This window comes from Rhagoletis zephyria, unplaced genomic scaffold (genome assembly GCF_001687245.7).
Source record: "Rhagoletis zephyria isolate East Lansing unplaced genomic scaffold, Rhagoletis_zephyria_1.1 Rzeph_scaffold_09896, whole genome shotgun sequence".
In the NCBI taxonomy this organism is placed as follows: Eukaryota; Metazoa; Arthropoda; class Insecta; order Diptera; family Tephritidae; genus Rhagoletis; species Rhagoletis zephyria.
In genome coordinates this window covers 337-22641 of record NW_016166974.1, presented here as the reverse complement: position 1 = coordinate 22641, position 22305 = coordinate 337, and the positions used below count along the sequence as shown (strand labels likewise).

The window sequence follows — 22305 nt, the reverse complement described above, 5'->3', positions numbered from 1 at the left end:
AGTGGAATTGAAGGAGCTTCATGTGGTTCGGGAGACGTGTCGTGATGTGAGGTGTGAGTGAGGTGTATGTTCTTGCCGCCGTTGGCTGTGTGTGCAGCTGAGGTGATTGCCGCCCTGTGGTGGTGGTGGGGGGCGTCANTGTAATCGTCTTCGGCATACACAGCAGGTGTATGTTTCTGGCCCAGGGTTTGACTCGATGCCAGCCCTGAGTAGGAGAATGCGTAGTGAATGTAGCCCTATGGACGGACAACTTCTAAGATACTTCGCCGACCTAAACGAGGTTAGATCGCCGAAACAACAGCCCTTGGTTGGGTGAAACCCGAGTCATTCCGGTACGTAGAACCGGCTGTCGTGGGAATGTCGAGGGTCCGTGTCGTTCTGCTCGGTCGCAAGTTCCAACCGCGACACCGCCCACTGCCACCACCACAGGGCGGCACCTTCCTTACCCCCCACTTAACAATAAGTGTCCTGGCAGGATATTATCCTGAGATAGGTGCGCTCCTCAGAGGTGAAAACCGTATGTTAGCTGGCGACTTTAACGCGCACCATGATCTTTGGCATTCAAGCCTGTCAAATGATCGTAAGGAAACATACTTGGCTGAGCAGATAGATGATTTGATATTCTGCACCATGGACGACGACGCACACACCAGGATGTATGGTAGCTGGTAGCTCGCCAGATATAACAACAGTAAGTGCTGGTCTCGTGAGAGCAAGTTCCGTAGGGTTGCCACTGCTGCTGCAGTCCGCTAGGGATCTCAACACTGAGATTCGGCAACGAGTAAACGAACATAAGCGGAAGAAGTGGGAACAGCATTTAAGACTTGCAGCTTCGTCTCTGGTGTGAGCAAGCATTGGTCAACCGTGAGGTCATTATCCAATCCCGCGGAGAGTGACAACAGAGCTGAAATCTCTTTCGGCGGCAGCGCCTGGTCGGACCCGGCGCGAAGCGCGATCTACTTTAGCCGACAATTTACGCTGCATACTCCGGCGGAAAAGACCATATGTCAAGTGACCAGAAGGCTGTATAAAATGCCAACACAAAGCGCGCTCTTATTTCACCAGTGGTGAGGTTCAGGTAGCCATCGGGAAGGCGAAAGCCTCCAAATCCTGAAAAAATTGGGTCCTACGGGAGGAGATTACCTTACCAAGGTTCTCAATTTGTCTAATGCCACCCTCATAATTCCAGACATGGGGAGGGTGGTCCCATGGCTCGAACCGGGGAAACCGGGAGGAGATTACCTTACCAAGGTTCTCAATTTGTCTAATGCCACCCTCATAATTCCAGACATGGGGAGGGTGGTCCCATGGCTCGAACCGGGGAAACCGGGAGGAGATTACCTTACCAAGGTTCTCAATTTGTCTAATGCCACCCTCATAATTCCAGACATGGGGAGGGTGGTCCCATGGCTCGAACCGGGGAAACCGGGAGGAGATTACCTTACCAAGGTTCTCAATTTGTCTAATGCCACCCTCATAATTCCAGACATGGGGAGGGTGGACCCATGGCTCGAACCGGGGAAACCGGCCAACAAAGAAGAGTTTTATCGTCCGATAACTCTCCTTTCCTCGGTAGCGAAGACACTTGAGGCCTTGCTACTCCATACATCGCGAATCACCTGAACCCAGCGAAGCATCAGAATGAATTCCGCACAGCAAAACAAGAGCGGTTAATGCCATAAACACCCAGATATCACATCGCCTAAACCGAAACCGCAACTTTGAGAGAAACAGTCCTAGTAGCGTTGGACCTGTCAAAGTCGTTTGACACCGTCAGTCGCTCCACGATACAAGAAGATATTGAGGTTTCCTCTCTTCCACAGGGACTTAAACGGTGTGGTCGCCGGCGACTAGTAGGACGCAGTGGATGAAGCTACAGACCTGCCAAAACACGCCCTGTGGGGAAAATCTCTAGTTCTAAACTGGTGCGCATGTAGTACGTTTAGACCCAGCACTGGTTCGCTATAAATCTCTTTTGCATACAAACAACTGGCGAATTTAACATGGCGATGTCCTAGGAAGTGTCAATTGCCTCCCGCTGCATCCGTTTTTCGATAGTTCCGAAGTAGTTCTAAATTCTATAGTTCCGAACCAGTTTTAAAATCGCCAGACGAAAGAAAAAAGTATTATGATTTTTCAGTCTTTTCGGTTCTTCCGTGTGCGATTTTACATTATTTTCAAAGAAACGTTTTTTTTTTTTTTCAATTTGAAATTAAATTTGTTTGAATGATTGTAAGAAATGTACGTTTACATACCTTTGGCTGTAGCTGACTTTGCAGAGGTGCTCGCTGTTATTTGTTACATTCCAGTTGGCCCCAAGATGTTAGTATGTTAATACAAAGTTTTGTTTTGTATTACCAAACTATGAAATAGCATCTGCGAAGTGCAGAATGAAAGTGCATTTGAACGAAAAAGCCGCCAAACACATATCTATGTAAAGTAAACAAGCCCCCCGCTGCATCCCTTTTTCGATAGTTTCGAACTAGTTCTAAATTCGACAGATAAGATCTAGTTCGTTCTGCGTCCCTTTTTCTATAATTCCGAACCAGTTCTAAATTCGTCACTTAAGATATAGATTTCTAATAAAAAAAGAGAAATAAAATAGTTTTTTAAGAGACCCACATTTCGCTGATTTTGAACTGGTGGGGATCTACTTACTATCGGACTGGTTCGTTTGTGGCGATAAAGATCTTGTACGGAACTAGAAATTTTATGCACCAGTCCGCGGTTTCCCTGCAGGGCGGCAGCCCGGACAGCGACCGGATGCCTTCTGATGTCGCCGCAACATGCATTACATGACGAGGCTCAAATGCCCCCAATCAAGGAGGATAACACAATGCTCTGCAAACAATTCCTAGTAGGGTGCCACTGACGCTTGCAGAAGCACCCTCGCCACGACACGCTAGAAGACATCTATACGAACTGACGGACGAAGTCCAGAGGTTCATAAAATAACCTCTGTAGCCGACATCATACCAACAGGCCTTACACGGAGTCAGTTTCAACAGGAGTTACATAGACTCTCGACCTGTATCCTGGGCACACAACAACCAGACATAGAGGAGACACGGCTTCGTCTGCCTCGGCAGACTCGGACTACAATAGCCCAACTTCGCTCTGGCTACTGTAGCAGTTTAAATTCGCACCTGAGCAGAGTGCGAGTGCCCGGCATGCGGAGGGACGCCCCACGACTCGAGACATCTCTTCGCATGCCCACAAAACCCCACTCATCTGAAGCCCCTGTCCCTATGGACGGACTCCATAGAAGCTGCACGCTTCTTGGGCCTCCCCTTGGTTGAGCATGACGACAACGATTGAGAGACAAACCGATCTGGGCGGGGTTGTTGTAGCCGCTACAACAACAACAACAGGTTTTATGGCATTTCCACGACAAGGTAGATATTTAATAAAAAATTGTTGACCAAGATTAAACATTAAAAAAAAAAACACTGGAGTCATTACTTTGAAGATAAGTCCCGCTTCACACGAGCCGACAGCTGATTGTCCGGTAAAAAATGTTCATCTAACAGGGCTCGGATCGAAAACCACGGAAAAAAAATTACGTGATACGTAAGTCGTATAAGCTGGATAAATACTAAGTTCACGTATGTAATAACCCGAAAAATGTGTGATTACGTTACGAGTAATACGATATCGTATGTGTCGATTCGAGGTCAGCTGCCGGATAACCAAAAACCGGAGTACGTGAAACGGTTCTAATAGTCATTAAATCTGATTCGACATGAAATTCTCCAAATGGCAAACTTTTTTCAATTCAATGCCCTGCGAAAAAATCGACATAATCACATGGTCCAAAAAATAGGTGAAGAATAAAGACAAATACAAAATTTTAAGAGAAAATTTTCAAATAAGGCAGTGTCATATCTTTCTCCTCGCTCTTATTATTTCACATGCTATAATTCCACCATGCCCATACATACACATTTCATAAATTTTCAGTTTAATCAATTTTAAAAATATCAAATTAAAGAACGTAGAGAAGGCAGAAGCGTTCAAAGATCTTTTTTATGAGCGCATGGAGTGTACTCACGATCACTGCCCCCTCATGATATACAAATCGCGCTAGGAAATTTTAAACCAGGGAACAGTCGCTAACCTTTTTAAAACAGAGTTCGTATAGCCATCAATATCGGATACCGGATTTTTTTTTATCGAATAAACCGGTTTTTCATTTCTTACAAATCTTGAGATCTTCGTAAAAGTTTTAAGTTTTTGGAAGTTTTCAACGCTATTTCCAGTTTATGGGAAATGCCTAAATAGTTTAAAAACCATATCCTGGGTTATTTGGGGGTGAATAGTATATCATATTTGATTACAATAAATCAATGTTTAGGGCTTAAACATTTTCTACGGGTTTGGCCGAGCTGCTCTTCCAATTCGTGTTCTGCTTCTTGAAGTTGTGAAACAAATCTACACTTTTACTCCACCTCCCAAGAAGCTTTTTATAGCTGAGGTTTGCCACTGTCTGCCAAGGGGCGACCGCTATTTGCAAAAACATTTTTATTTTTATTTTTTGATGTTGCAGGGACCTAAACCAATCACCTCCGGAGTGGCAGTAGGCACATTTAATCACTCAGCTACGGCAGCAAGAGCACTACTTAAATCTAAAAAAAGTCAGAATAAATGCAATAGATTATTAAAAAAAAAGTTAAAATTAGACAAAACATGAATTTTTCACTGATTTTTATTTGTTTTACCTTTGCTCTAAAAAAAAAACTTTGAACTTACATATAGATATTGCTTTGCTCTTTTCTAAATTAAAGTTTTATCTGATAAAAGTTTTATGGCAATTTTTGGTCACGATTTCATAAGCATTTTACCTGCATAAAAACGATGTACAAGAAAACCGGTTTATCCGGTTTTTTTCTTAATTTCAAAATCGGGAACCGGTTTCTTTTAATTGCAATGTTTCGAATAACTCGAAAACTGGTTTTGGAAAAACGGCATATACAGTCGGATCTTAAAGCACGACAAGTCTAAGTTCATTGACCTCAAGTATCCCGTTCTAGTACTTTCCCACCAGATATATTTTTCTAACCCCCTAATGTATCACCCTAATGTCAGTAATTTAAAGCTCATCGAAAATAATTACACTGTTTCTAAGGAAGTCTTTGGATTATTCCAGTAGGACTATGCATAAAAAAAAATTTTTATACTTTAAACTCAGTTGTGTACGGCGAACTTTTTTTGTTTGCCTGCAAGGTGGTACGGTCTAATGTACGTACATATCGATGCATGCGCTTATCTCACAGCGGAAGTAGTAGTTTGCCGAATCAAATGTTGAAGTAAAAAAGTGTACATGAAATAAGTACTTGTAGTGATAATGATTCACACCGGCGCGCAGACAATTGCTCTGAAAACAACAACAAAAACTGTTAAGCTTTTAGCGAGAGTTTTAGCGAGAGTTCGGCTAAATTTGAGCAGCAACAAGAGCATATAGTATTGCAAAAAATAGTAAAAAAGACATAAACTTTATGGCAGCTATGTACTACGTATAAATAAACTAATAATTCAAATTCGAGTTTTTGATTTGAAATTTTTTATATACAAAAATTTCAATATAGACGCACATGCCGCTGTGACTGCTTTGCTAGCTGACCTCGTGCAATATTAATTGATTTAAAGCTTCTACATTCGCTTTGAATTCAAATTGGCAGGGGTTGAAATTCACTCGGAAGTGAATTGCAGAACCTGTCTGATTGGCGTCAGTTGGCACAGAAGATAAACGACTGTCGTGGTTTGATGGGGCGGCCAAAACCGTTGAGGCGGTTAAAGCGCCAATCAAGAAGAATAAGAAATTCTGCATTAAAGCTTATGCCGGGAAGTCCCGAAAATACTGAAACAATCCCAAAATGTCAAAAACTGAAAATAAAAAGGACCGAAATAATCACCAAAGTTCTTTAAAAAATCCCGCAAGGAAGAACTCTAAGGATGCCGAAATAGTCTCATAAATCTCGGAAGCAAGAAAACATAAAGAAAAAGATCACCAGAAGAGTACCGAAGTTATTTCCAAAGTAAAAGAGGAAGAGTTTCAAAAAATCAAGAAAATATCGAAATAGTCTCAAAAATTCCAAGTAATCCCACCAAATCAAAAAAAAAAAACTTTCGAGGAAAATTTCGAAAGTATAACATGAAAACCTCTACAAATCAATAAAAGTTACGTAAAAATTTCTGAAAATATAACATGAAATATCTTGAAAAATCTCAAATATCCTGAAGAGTTCGACAAAAAAAGACTGAAAATATAACACTAAATATCCCGAAAAGTCCCGAAAGCAAGAAAAGTCCAAAATTGCGTTTTTTTTTAAGACCGAAGAGATAATGAAGAATCCTGAAAAGTGCGGCAAAAATCCTAAGAATGTCTTGAAAAGTTTTGGAAAAACACCAGAGAATTGTATTCCATATTCACTCATCGATGCAAGGTTTACACCGGAGGTGATAGAGTGGAGAAGGCGAGCAGATGGTCAGCATTTCAAAAACCTGCTTGATGCACTTGACGTAAACGTAATTGCAAAAATCAACTATGTACATACAATACATTTTTGCGATATTTTTTATTTATTTATTTAAGGACTAGTTTCGGGTTCTCCACCAAGATCAACATCTATATTTTATATGGGGCGCCCCATTATTTAGTTATACGTACAAAATAAAGACAACCACGAAAATTTCACAATTCTAAACACATTTTCAGGGATCGAAAAAAAATAATTTTTTTCTAACCGCAAACATTCAAAAAAAAAAAAAGCGTTTGCCTTTATTTCTCATATTATTGAAGCATATTCATATAAATTCATAAACTCGCAAAAATTCAAGAAATTAGTTGGACCTGAAATCTGAAATCCCATAGTAAATTGATAAACTCGCTGAGTTATAGCTAGTCAAAGTCAAAATTTTGTAAAATTTTTGTGATCTAAAAGAAAAAATTAAATTTTCCAAACCCTGGTAGCAAGCCCAATTTTTTTTTTTTAAATTTGAAATAATAGAATAAAACCACGTTTCCTATCGAAAAATTGATTATTGAGAAAATTTACTATTTTACAGTTTATTTTATCCTCCCATTCGGCTTCGTTGTAAGTGTTTATTGTTGGACAATTTTTGCTCTTAAAATTAAGAAAACTATGTCGATCAAAAATAAAACGACTCAAAAACGCGAATATGTGGTAGATTTCCGACCTTGTGCTTAAAAGAGTGACAGATCTACCACAATGTGGTAGAAGTCCGATCACTGGCCGCACCTCGTACAGGAATAATTTCTTCAAATGAGTGTAGGAGGTAATAAAGTAGACTTTTAGGTGCTGGATGCAGCTCTTAAGAAAAACGTAAAATTTGTATGAAATGATGCACAAGAAATAATAAAATAATGTAAAAAAAAATATTTTTTAAAAACAAGCTTTTATTTAACCTGTACAATCAAAGAAATAAAATGAAGTAGTGTAACAAAAGATTTTTTAGCAATAAAATTTTGTCAAAACTGCACTAAAATTAATAAAATAAAATAAAATAAGTTAAGGTCTCGTTAAAGTTACCAAAAGCCATTTAGTGAAACGAGTTATTCAAACTCTAATGAAAATTACTAACAATTTGTACTAATTTACTTCGTTTTTAAAAAAGCTTGTCGCGCGAATAGCAAACCGGCATTTACATACGTATACATACATACCTAACCAATTATGCATGTACGCTGAATTCAATTATTCCTTGATGATTGTACAGGTTAAATAAAAGCTTGTTTTTAAAAATTATTTTTTTTTTACATTATTTTATTTTATAATTTTTAGTCCATTTATAAAAGCGTTGTATGTATATTAAAAAGTGTTATTTTATTTATGTACAAAATTTTGCAATAGATATTAAAATAATTCAACTTGCAATGAAAGAGAACAGAAGACTTGGCAAGCAAAATGTTGTTTGCTTACGGCCCGTCTCCACAGGCAAAAGTTTTTGCCTACCAACTGTCATTTTTATTGCCTGATAAAAATTTTATCAGCGGCAATATTTGTGCGTGGGCATTTTTTATCTTGATAAAAGCATTTATAAGATGGCAATTTTTGCCGGATTTCATCAATTCAAAAGTTTAAAAAATATGCTATTTCACACCCAAGCAAATAATAACACATACTTTAATAGAAAACTGTTCAATTTTTGCTTTTATATTGAAATATCGATAATGTTGTCTCCACGAAGCTATGTAGCTGTCAAAGTACCAAATTGCTGGCAATATTTATCAAGATAAAAGCTCTGACAGTTATTGCTTGCCAAGAGCAATATGCGGTCTCCATGGGCAAAATTTTGCCTGATAACATTATCAAGATAAAAACTTTTGCCTGTGGAGACAGCAAGTTACGTTTTGTATAAACATACATATGTACATATAGCAGCAGTTAGTTTTATTTAAAGAAATTGCGTGTCGTCCATTTCCGCTGTAGCATGACATATATTTAGGCGCAATATTTAACTTCTTCTGGCGGGGCGACTTCTGGAGTCTTTTAATTGTATCTCCTTGATATGATGCCTACAAAGAGGTTCATATCTAGACTAGGAATAGCTTTGCTACACTACCGCCGCGGCGCGCCGGTAGCTTTAACAATTTTATAGTGGTTTTACGTTATTTGGCAAATTACGCTCTGTTAGCCATAAATCTTACTATTTTTTGACCGCCTTTGAATCAAGACCCCATGGAGAATTCATTTTCATTTTTAATTGCATTGTCATCGTGATTGGAACTATGCTGAAAATTTCAAGTCTCTAACTTGTCGGAAAGTCAGTTTAAAATCGGTTGGAAATTTCCGCGATTTTCGCGGGATGACCAAGTTGAATAAAAGCTTATAACTAAAAAAAAAAATTTCTTCTATCAAAATTTCTTAAATCAGTATGCAGAAAATGATGCTGTTATGTGTGAAAAACTACAGGCAGCGCTTTAAGGTCTAATTACATATTAATTTGTAATCGGTTTTTTGTTTTTGTTTATTTCAATAATACTCTTAGGGCCGGTTACTCAATGTCTAGTTAACACTAATTTTCGTTTAAACATCATTATCGACGTGTTCGGCTCCATGCATATAACATGGAGTCGGTAACGTCGATAACGATGTTTTACCGGAGATTAGTGTTAACCAGACATTGAGTAACCGGCCCTTAAGGTAACGCAAAACAGTTTTTTTTTCTTTCAGTTTTTCGAATTGTAAAACCCCCGTATGCATACCCATTTTCAACAACTGAATTAACCAAACTACCATTGACAACAACACAAAACAGACGTACATATGTATGTACACATTGTATACAGTTGAAATATGAGCAACGCGAAAGCTTTTTACGCTACGCTCAAAAGCCACAATGAAACAACGCTTCGCCACTGCCATCGTTGTTAGTTGCCTCCAACACGATTCCCCAATCAGATCGCTATCGCCCACGAATACGGGCACAAGCAACGGATGTAGAACCTAGTTAAGAAATTGTGTCGTAACTTGTAACAGTAATTTCAAGAACAATATCCGTTCGTTTAAAAGTGTAAGAATAGGTGTAAGAACAAGTGTAGAAAACAGCAAACCAAATACATATACATATACACAATGCATAATCCCGATTTTGTACCAGCGACAATCGGCGGCGGTCTTCTGCCGTCCACATCAAATGCATCGATCGGGGTATTTCGATCTCTGCATGTGCACTTCTCCTCCAAACAGTTGCCACCGCAAGAGCGTAGACTGGGAGAGCTTTTTAAAGAAAAAATCGCTGCCAAAGAGTTCTTCTACGGCATCGAGTTGACAGCGCGTTCCTATGGCAAACAACAAAGAGTACTGGACTATGATAGTTTTGGCACCTTGTTGCCGCTCTTCACCTCGCTGGTATGGCTGGGGCTGGACTATGCCAATGTTGCGAACGTCACAGCGGTGGATGCGGTAGGGATGGGACGACGACTGCAATCGCGTGTGGTGGTAATGCCACATTTTACTTGCTATCGCGCCGATTCAAAGCGACTCGACGATTTTTTGAGCCTCAACTTCGCGAATGTGTTGGCACTGCGAGGCGATCAGGTGGATGCGCAGCAGCAGTTCCAGCACGCTAAGGAATTGGTGGAATATATGCGGGGCAAGCGTGGTGGTGAGTACATATGTATGTATGTATGTGCGTATGTACATTAGGGTGGTGCTTAAAAATCAAATGAAGGATTTTTTAGGTCTCACCCCCTCAATCGATAATACACAGATGTCACAGATATCACATATAAATTTTGGTCCCGATTGGAGTCGTTTAAGGCGTGTCGCAAAGGGGTCAAATACCAGATGCCTCTAAGGACTCAAGAATTAAAAATATTTTTTTTCACTTAATGTCTAAAATTTATACTAGTAAAGTTGAGGATATCACATATAAATTTTAGTTCCGATTGGCCTTGGTTAAGACGTCTTCATGGGGTAATCTGAACTTTGGCTCTTGTGCGACACGCCTCAACCGTCTCGAATCGGGACCAATATTTACATGTGATATCTTCGACTACACAAATTTGCTTCCTACATTTAAGAACCGCCCTAATGTACATATGTAGTTCTAGATTGCGACGACAGTTATAATTTTGTTGCTATTGGTTTGATGATGATGAGTATTTTTTGTCAGTTATTTAATTGATTTATTATTGCAATTCAAAAATTTCCAAAGTAGTCACTTGCCTAGTTAGTTGTTAGTGTTTTTGTTATGCACTTTATTAACTCAGTGTCAGTTAAGTAGCCGCTTATTGCATGTTGGTATAACGTTCGCACTTAATTGTTGATTATACAAATTGATAGTGCAATGAATTTACAATACTAAGCGGTCATAAGTATATATTTATTGCTGTAGAGAGGTGTACTGAAGTAATTTTTGTTTGTTTACCTAATTTTTGCCACGTGTATTATTTATTGCTAGTCGAAAGCTTTTCAAGATTTAACTTTCTTCCTTTCTTTTTATCTGCAGACACAATATCTATCGGTGTGGGCGGTTATCCTGAAGGACATCCGGAATCTAAGTCGATGGAGGAAGATATGAAGTTTCTCAAGGAGAAGGTTAGTGTTGCGTTAAAAAAAATTAAGGTTTTTAACTTAAAACATCTCTCATACGGAGCCATGCAAATTCACATTTCGATGTCGAAATAGCAAGTAAATTAATACATATTTGGTGTTAACATTTTTGTTAAGTGTATGACCGAGCTTCTGCTCTAATTTTTGGTATGCATTTTGATGTTGTCCAACAAATAGAGGAACCTACTGTTTAAAGCCGACTCTAAACTGCAGACGATTTTTCTAAAGTTGGATTGTTTGGCTGTTGTGAGATCTATGAATTGATCCTGGATCCTAGCCAGCGTCAATAAGCACCTCCTCCATTCAACTACTAACAAAAATAAATTTGTTGTCCTTGGTATTTGATAAAAAAACTTCAAACTTCAAATAAAGGTGTCTTTTGCTTTTGTAAAAAGCGACCGACAACTATTTGGCAGGTGGTCAGAGTCGTTGTCTGTGAGTGAAATATTGGAATTGATTTTGTGTTCAGCTATTTCGAACAACCATACTTAGGTTAACAATTATGTATATATGTATCTAATTATTTTTTTTTGCTGAGAAAATACATATGCAATACAAGAAATTGAAAGCCGTTTGCAATATTGTTGCTGCGAAAGCTACCCCTTTTAACTTTTCAGTATACATAAGTAAGTAAGTAAATATAATTTGGCAACATTTTTTAAAAATAGCCACTGTTTGAGTAGTTTTTATAACAAACTTTCTTTACAAAAAAAAAAAACACGAATTAAAAGGTGACTCCTTTTCGTTTTGCAACTAGATATGTGGCAACTCAAATGCCAATCAATAAAAAAATCATGTTTTAACAACAATTTTCATTGAAAATAGAGTCGGAGCTTAAGCTAAATTTTTGTGCGTGAGGCCCATTGAGTTTGATCAAAAAATTTAAATGGCTCCAAAAAGTTCCTTTTGAAACATAATTAGCGCAGTTCGATCACAAATTAGGCACGGCTTCGTACGAGCAGCTTCTTCTCGTGCTATCAGGAATGGCTTTAAAATCGACAAAATGATGGTATGCGCCGATTTGTTGTTCTAAAGTCTTTACCAGGATTTGACGCTCTGTGAAGGTCTGGGCAATTTTGGATTTGAAAGTTCTAAACCAATACTGTTTAGGCTGGTTTTCACTATGTCAAATTCTGTGGCATTTGTCGTCAAATAAGTGAAAACACATTGTCGAATGGGATTAGGATAGTTCTTTAGTCGTGTACATGCTGCTGCTAAATCGGCAATCTGGCAGTTTTTCGCCCATAATATCATCGGTAAAGGTATGGATAAAGGAGATAAAGTTGTGTCAAAATATGTCGCCAAATTTTAGCGTCGCAATATGACAGTGAAAACCAGTCTTAAAGTCCCATTAATTGGCGCATTGGTCGGTAGGACTTTGTATGGAATATTAAGGAGTTTATCTAAACAACATATATGTATGCCAATGATAACTTCACTTTTTTCTACTTTTCTAGCCTGAAATCGTACCCTCAGGCCGTTATTTTACATAAAATAATGTTACGACGCTTAACGCGTTTTGTCAACCCCCTAATGCATATATAAAAAGCAACGCTCCACTTCATATTAACTTCACAATAAATAAGCGTAGAACTTCGAACCATTGCAGAATGTGATTCCCGAAAGTGTGCTTTGAGTACCTCAATCATTTTTCAATGAGAAATTTGACAGAAGTACTTGTACATAAAAGTCCAGCGTTAGATTAACGCACGCTGTTTATTTACGCACGCTGTCAAATTTTTATTTTGTTTTGCGTCACTCGAGTACACACATACATACGTGCCATCGTATTGGCTTCGCATCAAAATATTATGCAGAACAAATTTGGTTATTGAATTAGCTTTTCGCACCTCGACCAAAGTACATAAATCTGTCTTTAACTAATTGTTGCAAAAAAAAATTGGTAATGCCCTAATCTTAAAGCTATGTTAAGGGCCAGTCTTTCAGTGCGAGTTTAATTCTGTCTGTCGTTCAAACTAAGTTTAAACTCAGTGTGCAGTTTTGCAGTCAAATCTCCAATCCAATCTAGCTGGGTTATACGGAGTTTAAACTATCAGCTGTTAAGTTGTGTATTTGTAGTCAGCTGCAAAAATTGAGATGAAAAAGTAGAAAAAAATAAATTAAAATTATTTGCGAAATACACGAAAATAGACTCATTTGAATAGCGGCACATATGTAAGTACATAAACAAGCGAAATGCTCATACGTAAGAAGAAAATTGTGTACAAGAAAATGAACAAACGCAACTTGAGTTGGAGCAAGGCGGATTAATACAAGTTGATTGAACAGCTGATTGAATATTTTTGTCTTTAAACTAGTACAGGAGAATGTCATCCTAGACGAAATGGCGAAAGTTATTTCCTATTTCCTTTCGTTTTGACATCCTTATGTACCAAAAAACAATCACAAAATACACGGGACTTTTACTTATATGCAATTGCCACCACCTTATATGGATGCGCCTTGAGTTGGAGTTTACTTGCATAGGGCAATTCGGTCGGGCAACACATGAAGCACCTAGTAAATTCTTTAAATTTCCGTCTTTCAGAAAAGTGAAAATAAATAGCTGAATTTTAGTATCTGCATAAAGAAAAAAAATAGTGTTGCCCTACAAAACAACTAAACTATGAAGCGGCCTTAAACTCGCCATGAAAAACCGTTCAGTCGATTAAACTTAGTTCAAATTTAAACTGAGTTCAAACCAGCTCTGAGAAACTGGCCCTAAAAAACTGCATTATTATGTCTTTGGAAAAAGTACCCACAGAAACAAGAAATCGTCTCTATGAAAAGTTTCTAGACTTATTGAGTTTATTTACAGGAATATCTTTAGAAAATCTGCTTGATTGCATAATTTAAAAAGAAACACTTCTTAATTTGATGAAATATCTCCTTGAATTCATTGAAAAGTACTTCCTCTTAATTGTACATTATGCCCTCTCGAAGTAATTTTAAATTCACATTATTATATAGAACTAGCAGACCCGGCGAACTTTGGACCACATTAACCGATTTCGATAATTCTTTTTCTGGTGCCTCAGGGGAGGCCCCATACTAACTTGGTTTATATCCGATCATTGGATGAAGAAATTAACGGTACTTCTAAATTTTTATGTGAGGATTGAAATCAGTGGTGTTGTTTGCTTAAAAATTACTTGTTATTGTAACAATTGAGTTGTACCGAGCCCTAAAAAGGAAATTATATTGCATACAGTTTATTATGAACTTATTGAAGAGTTAAAATGCAAATTTGTTAGTTACCTTAATTGCATGCAAATTTTAAAATGCGACTTCGTCTTTACACCAAAATCGTAATTTTCTATAATTTTTAACCGACTTCAAAAAAAGGAGGAGGATATCTATTCGTCGGAATATTTTTTTTTTTATGTACATACATATGTTACAGCATAACCGATTTCGATAATTTTTTTTTAAGGAAAGGTGGTACCTCAGATGTGGTCCCATCCTAATTTGGTTTAGATCCGATTATTCGATCATGAAGAAATTAACAGTAGTCTGAAAGTTTTACATGAGAATTTAAGTCGGTTTTGGCATAGTGCCCCCTAGCCCGTACCTGCGTATGCCCATGAAGCTAACTCGGGCAAAAGTTCAGATATCTCAACGAAATTTGGTATGTGGGTTGCCCTATATTAGTTTATTTCATTAAGTATAACTGAACATACTATGAAAATTGTCAGAAATAGGAGTAAAACCACTGTTCTTACCATGTAACGGTAGTCTTTAGAAAGGTGAAAAACTATATCTAATACTTACGCCGGGTATTTAATGTTCGGCTCCACTCGAACTTAGACTTTTTTACTTGTTTAAGTTAATTAAATATAGCAAACAAATATTTTATTGGCTTCCTAAAGTCGTCAAATACCGTTCAGCTAATCTAGCTTAACCTATGACGGCGGTTTGATAAGTCAGTTACCATTCGAATTTTCTTTGTATCAGTTTCAAATGCATCATTGATTCTGAGTCATTTAGTTTAGGTTTGATAACCATTGAAAGCCGAAAACTTTGAGCAAATTTGTAAATTTCGATAAAGAAGTCGCGTCTGAATATTTCTTGTTTCCAGACCTGACGAAATGTCTGAGAGAGATTTGAAATGTCGGTATGAGATTTGCGTCGAATGAAAAGCTCATCACTAACAGGGTTCTTACAAGAAATTTGTTTGCATATGTAAATGCTACTTTTTCGTATGTACTCGTGTGTACCATATATTAGAGCGCAGCAGAAAAGTAGCATTTACATATGGAAGTACATAACGAGTAAGAATGCTTTAAGCATTTTTCAATATTTTGGTGAAGTTTTACTGATCGAATTGCGCTAAAGCCAGACGATTTGATGCATTTCATTCAAAAAGTTACTGAGTTATCAAATCGCATTTGTAATAGGTGATTGTAGGGGATTAAAACACGTGCGTATATACCATAAAAAATATTTGCGCAAATACGAATTAGTGCAAGCAAGAATCGAATAAGAATTCGAAAAAATCTTATTTGTACCAATTTGTATTTGCGCAAATATTAGTGTGGTGTATTTTGCGTAAATCGAAAAAATATGTATGCACATACCTACATATGTTCTAACATATGTACATACATACATATTTAAATACGCACGTGCCGATAACATTATTTCCAATTAAGTAAGATTTAGAAATGTGTTTTGATCTGCGTCATAGCATTCCCCTGTGCTAGTTTTATTGAAAACAAGTAAAAAAAAGTCAAAGTTCAGGCGAAGCCGAACATTAAATACCCGGCGCACGTTTTGAATATAGTTTTTTTCACGGGATTGTTGTGTGTAAATTAGCGTCTGTAAATTTCGAAATATCGAAGTTTCCACATCTCTGAAATTCACCGTTTTACTTGAAAAGTGGGCGTAATTTGAGTCCTAATTCAAAAATTTCCAAGTTACATATATGCCGTAGGCTGGTTTTAAATTTTTTTGCCGTTCATAAGTGGGCGCGGCTACATTATAACATTCTTATTTTCCGCCTAAATACATATTATTGTAAATGTCAATTTTGAGTGACTTAGCTTCAGTAGTTACTAAAATATCGCAGTTTTCGTATTTCTGAAAACTACCGTTATTTGGGAGGTATGCTGAATGGCTGTAGTCCGATATCGCCCATTTTCAATACGTACCAAGTTTCGTTAAGATATCTCAGATTTTACTCGAGTTATCGTGTGCACACACGGACATACATTCACCGCTTAATCGAGTTCTTTTTTCATTCGTTTCGTTTTGCCTGTAACAAACAACCGTTATGTGAGCAAAGTTATAATACCCTTGTGCACAAATGCGCTCGGGTATAAAAAAGAAATGAAGAGGAACTAGTTAACCCAAAATAGATTTTTTTTTTTACCTTTGATAACACTGGTTTACAGCAAAAATGCTCAATGGATGCCACTTTCCAATTCCTATAGAATTGCTCACTTATTCCCAAAATCTAGTTCTTTTTTTATTCTATGAATAGGTTTTCGAGATATTTTCAATTGACCGTTATTCAGCTTAAAACAAAATTTGGTTCCACTTAATCACGTACACATATCTTACGAACCAATTTAATAATCTTAATATGAAATACGGCAAATTAGTTAATCGTTCCAGTGTTTTTTATTTTTTAATGAAAAAGTTGAAAAAAAATCAAACTTTAACAGGAGAAAAATTAAAAAAATAACAGGTTCTGCGTAAAATTTTTGCATTTGTGCTTAAGCCGGTTCTGTAAAAAAAAAAAAATCAAATTACTTATCAAGAAAATCGATGAATAAATAAGAAATATAAGTGGTTAAATGAAAACACGCAAAGATTGTTTGTATGAAAAATGAGCAGGAAAGAAAGTTACTCATACGCCACGTACGCCTGGGTAACACGCTTTTCTACTCGTATTAAAAAAAAAAATCTTTGTGCATTTTCTTTTGACCACTCACTATTTCTTATTTATTCATCGATTTTCTTTATCAGTAACTGGATTTTTGTTTGTAACAGAACAGGCTTTACACAGATGCAAAAATTTGGCACAGAACCTGTTATTTTTTTTATTTTTCTTCTGTTAAAGTTTGATTTTTTTTTTTTCATTTTTTCATTGAAAAAAAAAGACTGGAATGATTTATTAATTTGTCTGAAACTATCAGTCCTGCCGGAAAGTGGTATGCATGTGGGTTATGTGGAATTTTATTAGCTTTCATTTGCCGTACTTCATATTCAGATTGTTAAATTGGTTCGTAAGATATAAGTAATTAGGTGGAACCAGTTTTTGTTTTAAGCTGAATAACGGTAAATTGCAAATATCTCGAAAACATATGCTTAGAAAAAATATTAACTCGATTTTCGGAATCACCAAGCAATTCTACATAGAAATTAGGTAGTGGTATCTGCGGAACAAAAATCAAACTAAAATTTGTGATCCAGTGTAATTATTTCAAAATATTTATGCAAAAAGCTATTTTCGGGAACAATTGATTGACATCAATGTGGAATTATAAATTTATTTTTGAACTATATTGAATTAATAACGAGCATTTACACAACAAATTTATCCAACTCGCGCTTGGGACATTTGCCATTTGACATTTTCTTTTTAACCTAAACATCTATTTACGCAGGTAGTGGCAGAGATGGCGGCGATTAATCATTTGATTAAATTAATCGATTATTTTTGTCTAATTTACGATTTAATTGTGTCGTAGTTTTATGTTTCATTAATCGAGTGTAGAATAATCGTAAACATATTTTCAAAGGAAATATGAATTTTGTAGTTGTCTAAACTCCATCCAGCCAATATTCTTTTTTGCTAGCTGCATCGACTTTACTCGAGCCGAGGTTCAAAATAATTAATTTCAAAAATTCGTTAACATTGGCCTCGGTAACGAGGTTCTCGCGAAATTAAATAATGTGCGCAGAATAATCAGTAGAAAATGAGTTCGCTCTTTGGGCCCCTCATAAATCTCTCGTACAAAAACGAAGGCGGAAGGGTGATGATTTGGGTCACCCACAAGATGAAATGGGTTTTTATTTGAATTGTCAAGTCCTAGAACTAAAGCGGGGTGTCATCGACGCTTGGGAAGAAATGAAAACTGTTTACCCAAAACTTTACGGACTTTCGAAAAAGTACTGTTATTTAGTTGGTACCTCGGTGCCTGCTAGGGTTGCCAACCGTATGATATATAGTTTTGTACTATTTTTTCGGTCGGCGCACTATATACTGTTGGGAAAAATAGAGTATGCAAAAATAAATATAAATATATTTCAGTAATTTGAAAAAAAAATGCATATTAAAATGGAATACGGAAATAACAATGTTAAATGGTCATCATAGTGAGTTTATAAACAAAACTGACAACATATTGTTAAAAATACTGAGAATGAATTACCAAATTCACTTAAAATTATTCCATTTCTTTCAAACAAAGCGACTACTTCACTGATACAAAATTAACTTTTAATTTATATCAATATAAATTGTTAAAAACTACCAAGAGATATATATTCTTTTTATAAAAGAATTGCATAAGAAAGAAAAAAGATGTATGTCTACTAGGGCGGAGTAATTTAATTTCGAAAAACGTGTATGGCATATTCGATTTCTACGTTCGATCCTAAGCAAAAGTGGTGAAAAAACTACATATGCATATATATACCAAAAATGACGTTCGAACCCCCTAATTTTTAAATGAAAAATCAGTGCATTATAATTTTTTCTGAAGGAAATTAATTTTCTATTTGTGTGTTTCGTTTGAAATTTGGGAGGGTCCAACGTAATTTTTGTTATATAGTTCATTCGCCATTTTTACTCAGAATCAATTGTAGAACTTCAATTTGCTATATACTTTCTTCGAAAATTTTGTTCCGAACAAATTACTCCGCCCCAAAGTATACTTAAAAAGCATTTTTACTTTATATTTTGAATGAACTACTATATATGTTTGAAGTGTACTGTATGTTTTTCAGACTTTTTTGAAAAAAAAGTGCCTTTAATTCAATAATTTGCAATAATTCGCAATATTTTTTTTGTTTGTTTGTGATTAATCATACGATCAATTAATCGATTATTTTATTTTTTTTTTGGCCATCCCCAGGTGGTGGTTAATGTATCGGCTGCTCTTCGTATCAGCTGAGATAAGGCTTGTCCGCATCGTTCACTTTTTAAACAAACTCCTGTCTTTTGGTGAAATAAGAAGCTTCAGAGGTTGAGTGGTGTTTCGAGAAAACTTTTAAACTGAGCTGAATTCACTGAAGAGGCCTGATGGCCCCTGACATCCTGACTGACTACATCCTGTCGAATACCTGGGTTCACCACAAGCCCCGCACGAAATTCCCAAGCCGCAGTGACTGGAATCAAGATAAGGTCGAGTTATTGCAAGGCTTTACTGTCATTACGGATGGGTCAAAGATGGAATGCGGAATAGGTGCAGGTGTTTTCATTGAGCAATATAACCTTAAGTTATCCTTCCGCCTACCAGACTATGCCAGCGTTTTCCAGGCCGAAACGTTTGTTATTAACGTGGCAGGAAGGTGAATCAAAGATAATGTACCCACCCGCGAGAATACAGGTGAACATCCTCTCGGATAGCCAAGCGGCCATTCAGGCACTCTCTACTACTTCTGTTAGATCTCAACTAATGGATGAATGTAAAAGAGGAGCTGGCCTATATTTCTGATCAATACGAAATTACCCTTATACGGCTCCTGGGACATAGGGAAATTTATGGAAACGAGGCAGCGGACGAACTAGCAAGGAGCGGATATGCACAGAATGTGCTTGCAGGTAGCGAGCAGCATGATTAAACCCTTCCAGGATTGCGAAAGTGGGGTAGATGTGCCCTCTCTTGCAAGTTCAACTGCTTAGCCATCCCATTTAGGGACAGTCAGTTGCGATTTTGAACCGCATGTGACCGCGTCAAGCGCTTTGAAAGCGACTTGATTTTCTGGGTAGATGCAAATATTATTACATATGACTTCTCCCGTACGTATGTACATAGGTGATTAACCGCCTCCTGCATGGCAACGACTTCAGCTTGAAAGACGCTGGAGTGGTTGGGTAAGCGAAATAAGTCGGGCTGAGAAGACCATCAGTTAAAATTGGAGTGATCCTTTTTATCAGGAGCCACTCCTAACCGAAATTCCCTGTCTAGAATGGAAATACTTCAGTACTACGCCTAGATATTTTGCGAACCTAAGGGAGGTGATTTTGTACTTCCTGGTAAAGAGCACCAGATCAATTTAGACTGGGTTAACACCCAGGCCTCTCTCCTTTGTCCATTTTTCAATTAATCTTAATCTGTTCTGCATGATATCAAATAGAGTTGGTGGAAATTTTCCACTAACAACCATCACAAAGTCGTCAGCATACGCAACGACCTTGAAGCCTCCACCGCCTTCTAGAGCCATAACCCATAAAAGGGGAGGCATAATCCACCCATCGGGGTTTCCATGCAAACGTATCTGTACAGTGACCCGCCACTAGTTCGGTTCGCATGACCCTGTCTACTAGCGGCTGTCCACTAGCTGTGAGTCAATGTCCAGACTTGTTAGAGCTGATGTGAATGATTCAGGCGTGATTTTGTCTAAAAATGCTAACAAGTTATAATCCTTTATAAGATTTCTCAATATACGACACGATTTCGTGCAGTGCTGATTCATTCGGTGGACTTCCCCTTCATATAGTCATGCTGCGATGCCATAAGTTTGTTTGCAACTAATTCCCTGAGGAGTGATTCAATCAGTCGCTCCATTATCTTGAGCTGAAAAGACGATAGACTAATAGGTCTAAAATCTTTGGACTTGAACTTTGTCGGGTCTCCGGAATTTAGTTAAGAGTGACGACTGACTTACAGCATAGCATACAGCCATTTTGAGCTTAACTCCAAAGATTGCTGTAGCTGAATCTGCCATAACTGGCTGACCTCTATCTCTGATTGGCCCATTCAGTGGATGTTCAGTCGCGCGTGGAAAGCGCGTGCTCAGAAGATGGTCCAGGGATTCCCCCACAGTTTCCGTTAGATCTTATCAAGCATCCCGGGGCGATTAGCATTCCATTTATTAAGGAAAGGTCGAAAAACGAACACCCACACACTTTTAGGTGCAGCAAGAGTAGGCAGATACCGTTAGGGATTCCAAAAATTCAGTTGTTTACCGGCCTGTGTTTTTCCCCGAAATGCTGATAATTTCTATCTACTACACATGCTACAATCAATACCGGTTACAAATGTATAGTAGTACCAGAATAAAATAACACAAAATTTTTTTGTTGGAAGCCAGTCCACCAGTGCAAAACCAAATCAGCTTTATTAAAAACATTAAGCTAAGAATTTGCTGTTAAAAAACCCCCTTTGGCAGCATTGAAACAAACCTGAAAATTTTAAATAGACGAATTTGGGTAAAATACACACTTGAGCACATAAATATTTCAATTAAACGTTAACAAGGTTAAGTATGTATGTATGTACATTCCACTTAATTACACTATACATACGTGTGTACTCTCATATTTATTTATGTACATATTTACTCAAATTAAAGTAATTTATTTAGCCAAATTATTCACAAATAAAGAAAGTAAATAATTTTACTAATTCTTTGTTTTTTTTTTCATACGCATATGTACATATCTCAGGTGGATGCCGGTGCCGACTTTATCATCACACAAATTTGCTTTTCACCTGAGTCAATTTTGCAATTTGTGCAAAGGTGTCGGGACAACGACATCAATGTGCCGATCATCATTGGCATTATTGTGCCAGATAGTATGCGATCTTTGCATTTTGTACTGAATATTGTGAAGGCAGTGATTTCCGAAGAGCAGCTGAGTAAATACAAGGAATTAAAGGATAGCCCGGAGGCGTTCAAAACGTATGCGGTTGAAAATGCGCGGCGCACCGTACAAATGGTGCTGGATAGTGATGCAAATGTTTATGGGTTTCAATTCTTTACAATGAATCGCTTTGAGAATGTAAAACTGGTTGTTCAGCAAATACTGGATCAAAATTTTATAAATGTAAGCTGAATAGAATACATAAATTTTAGTCAAAATAGTAGCTTGGTTAAGAAATTTAAAATAAGACTGCCGTTATAAAGAATAAAATTTCCTTTTCGGAGAAAGAGCTTTATTGAGGTAAGGAATATAATGGGGACGTTATTAAGTACCTATTCCTATAAGTTATCCATTACAGTTCTACGTGGCAAAGGGTTTTTGTCCATATGGAGGCAGGTGGAAAAAAAA

The 22305-nt window shown here is 37.2% G+C and overlaps 1 protein-coding gene across 1 annotated transcript; it reads left to right on the top strand.

Moving 5' to 3' along the window:
• The first annotated feature begins 9200 nt into the window (after positions 1-9200).
• LOC108376105 (5,10-methylenetetrahydrofolate reductase-like) lies at positions 9201-22103 on the top strand. The gene is made up of 3 exons (XM_017632281.1): positions 9201-10128; positions 10975-11063; positions 21700-22103. The coding sequence occupies exons 1-3, from the start codon at positions 9597-9599 to the stop codon at positions 22087-22089; spliced, it is 1011 nt and encodes a 336-aa protein (XP_017487770.1). The 5' UTR covers positions 9201-9596; the 3' UTR covers positions 22090-22103.
• Positions 22104-22305: the final 202 nt, after the last annotated feature.

Bases quoted from the DNA above. Each gene is read 5' to 3' on its own strand.
- LOC108376105 (XM_017632281.1), top strand. From the start codon at position 9,597: ATGCATAATCCCGATTTTGTACCAGCGACAATCGGCGGCGGTCTTCTG. The intron at 10,129-10,974 runs GTGAGTACATAT...TTTTATCTGCAG, and splicing joins TATGCGGGGCAAGCGTGGTG to ACACAATATCTATCGGTGTG. The intron at 11,064-21,699 runs GTTAGTGTTGCG...TACATATCTCAG, and splicing joins TGAAGTTTCTCAAGGAGAAG to GTGGATGCCGGTGCCGACTT.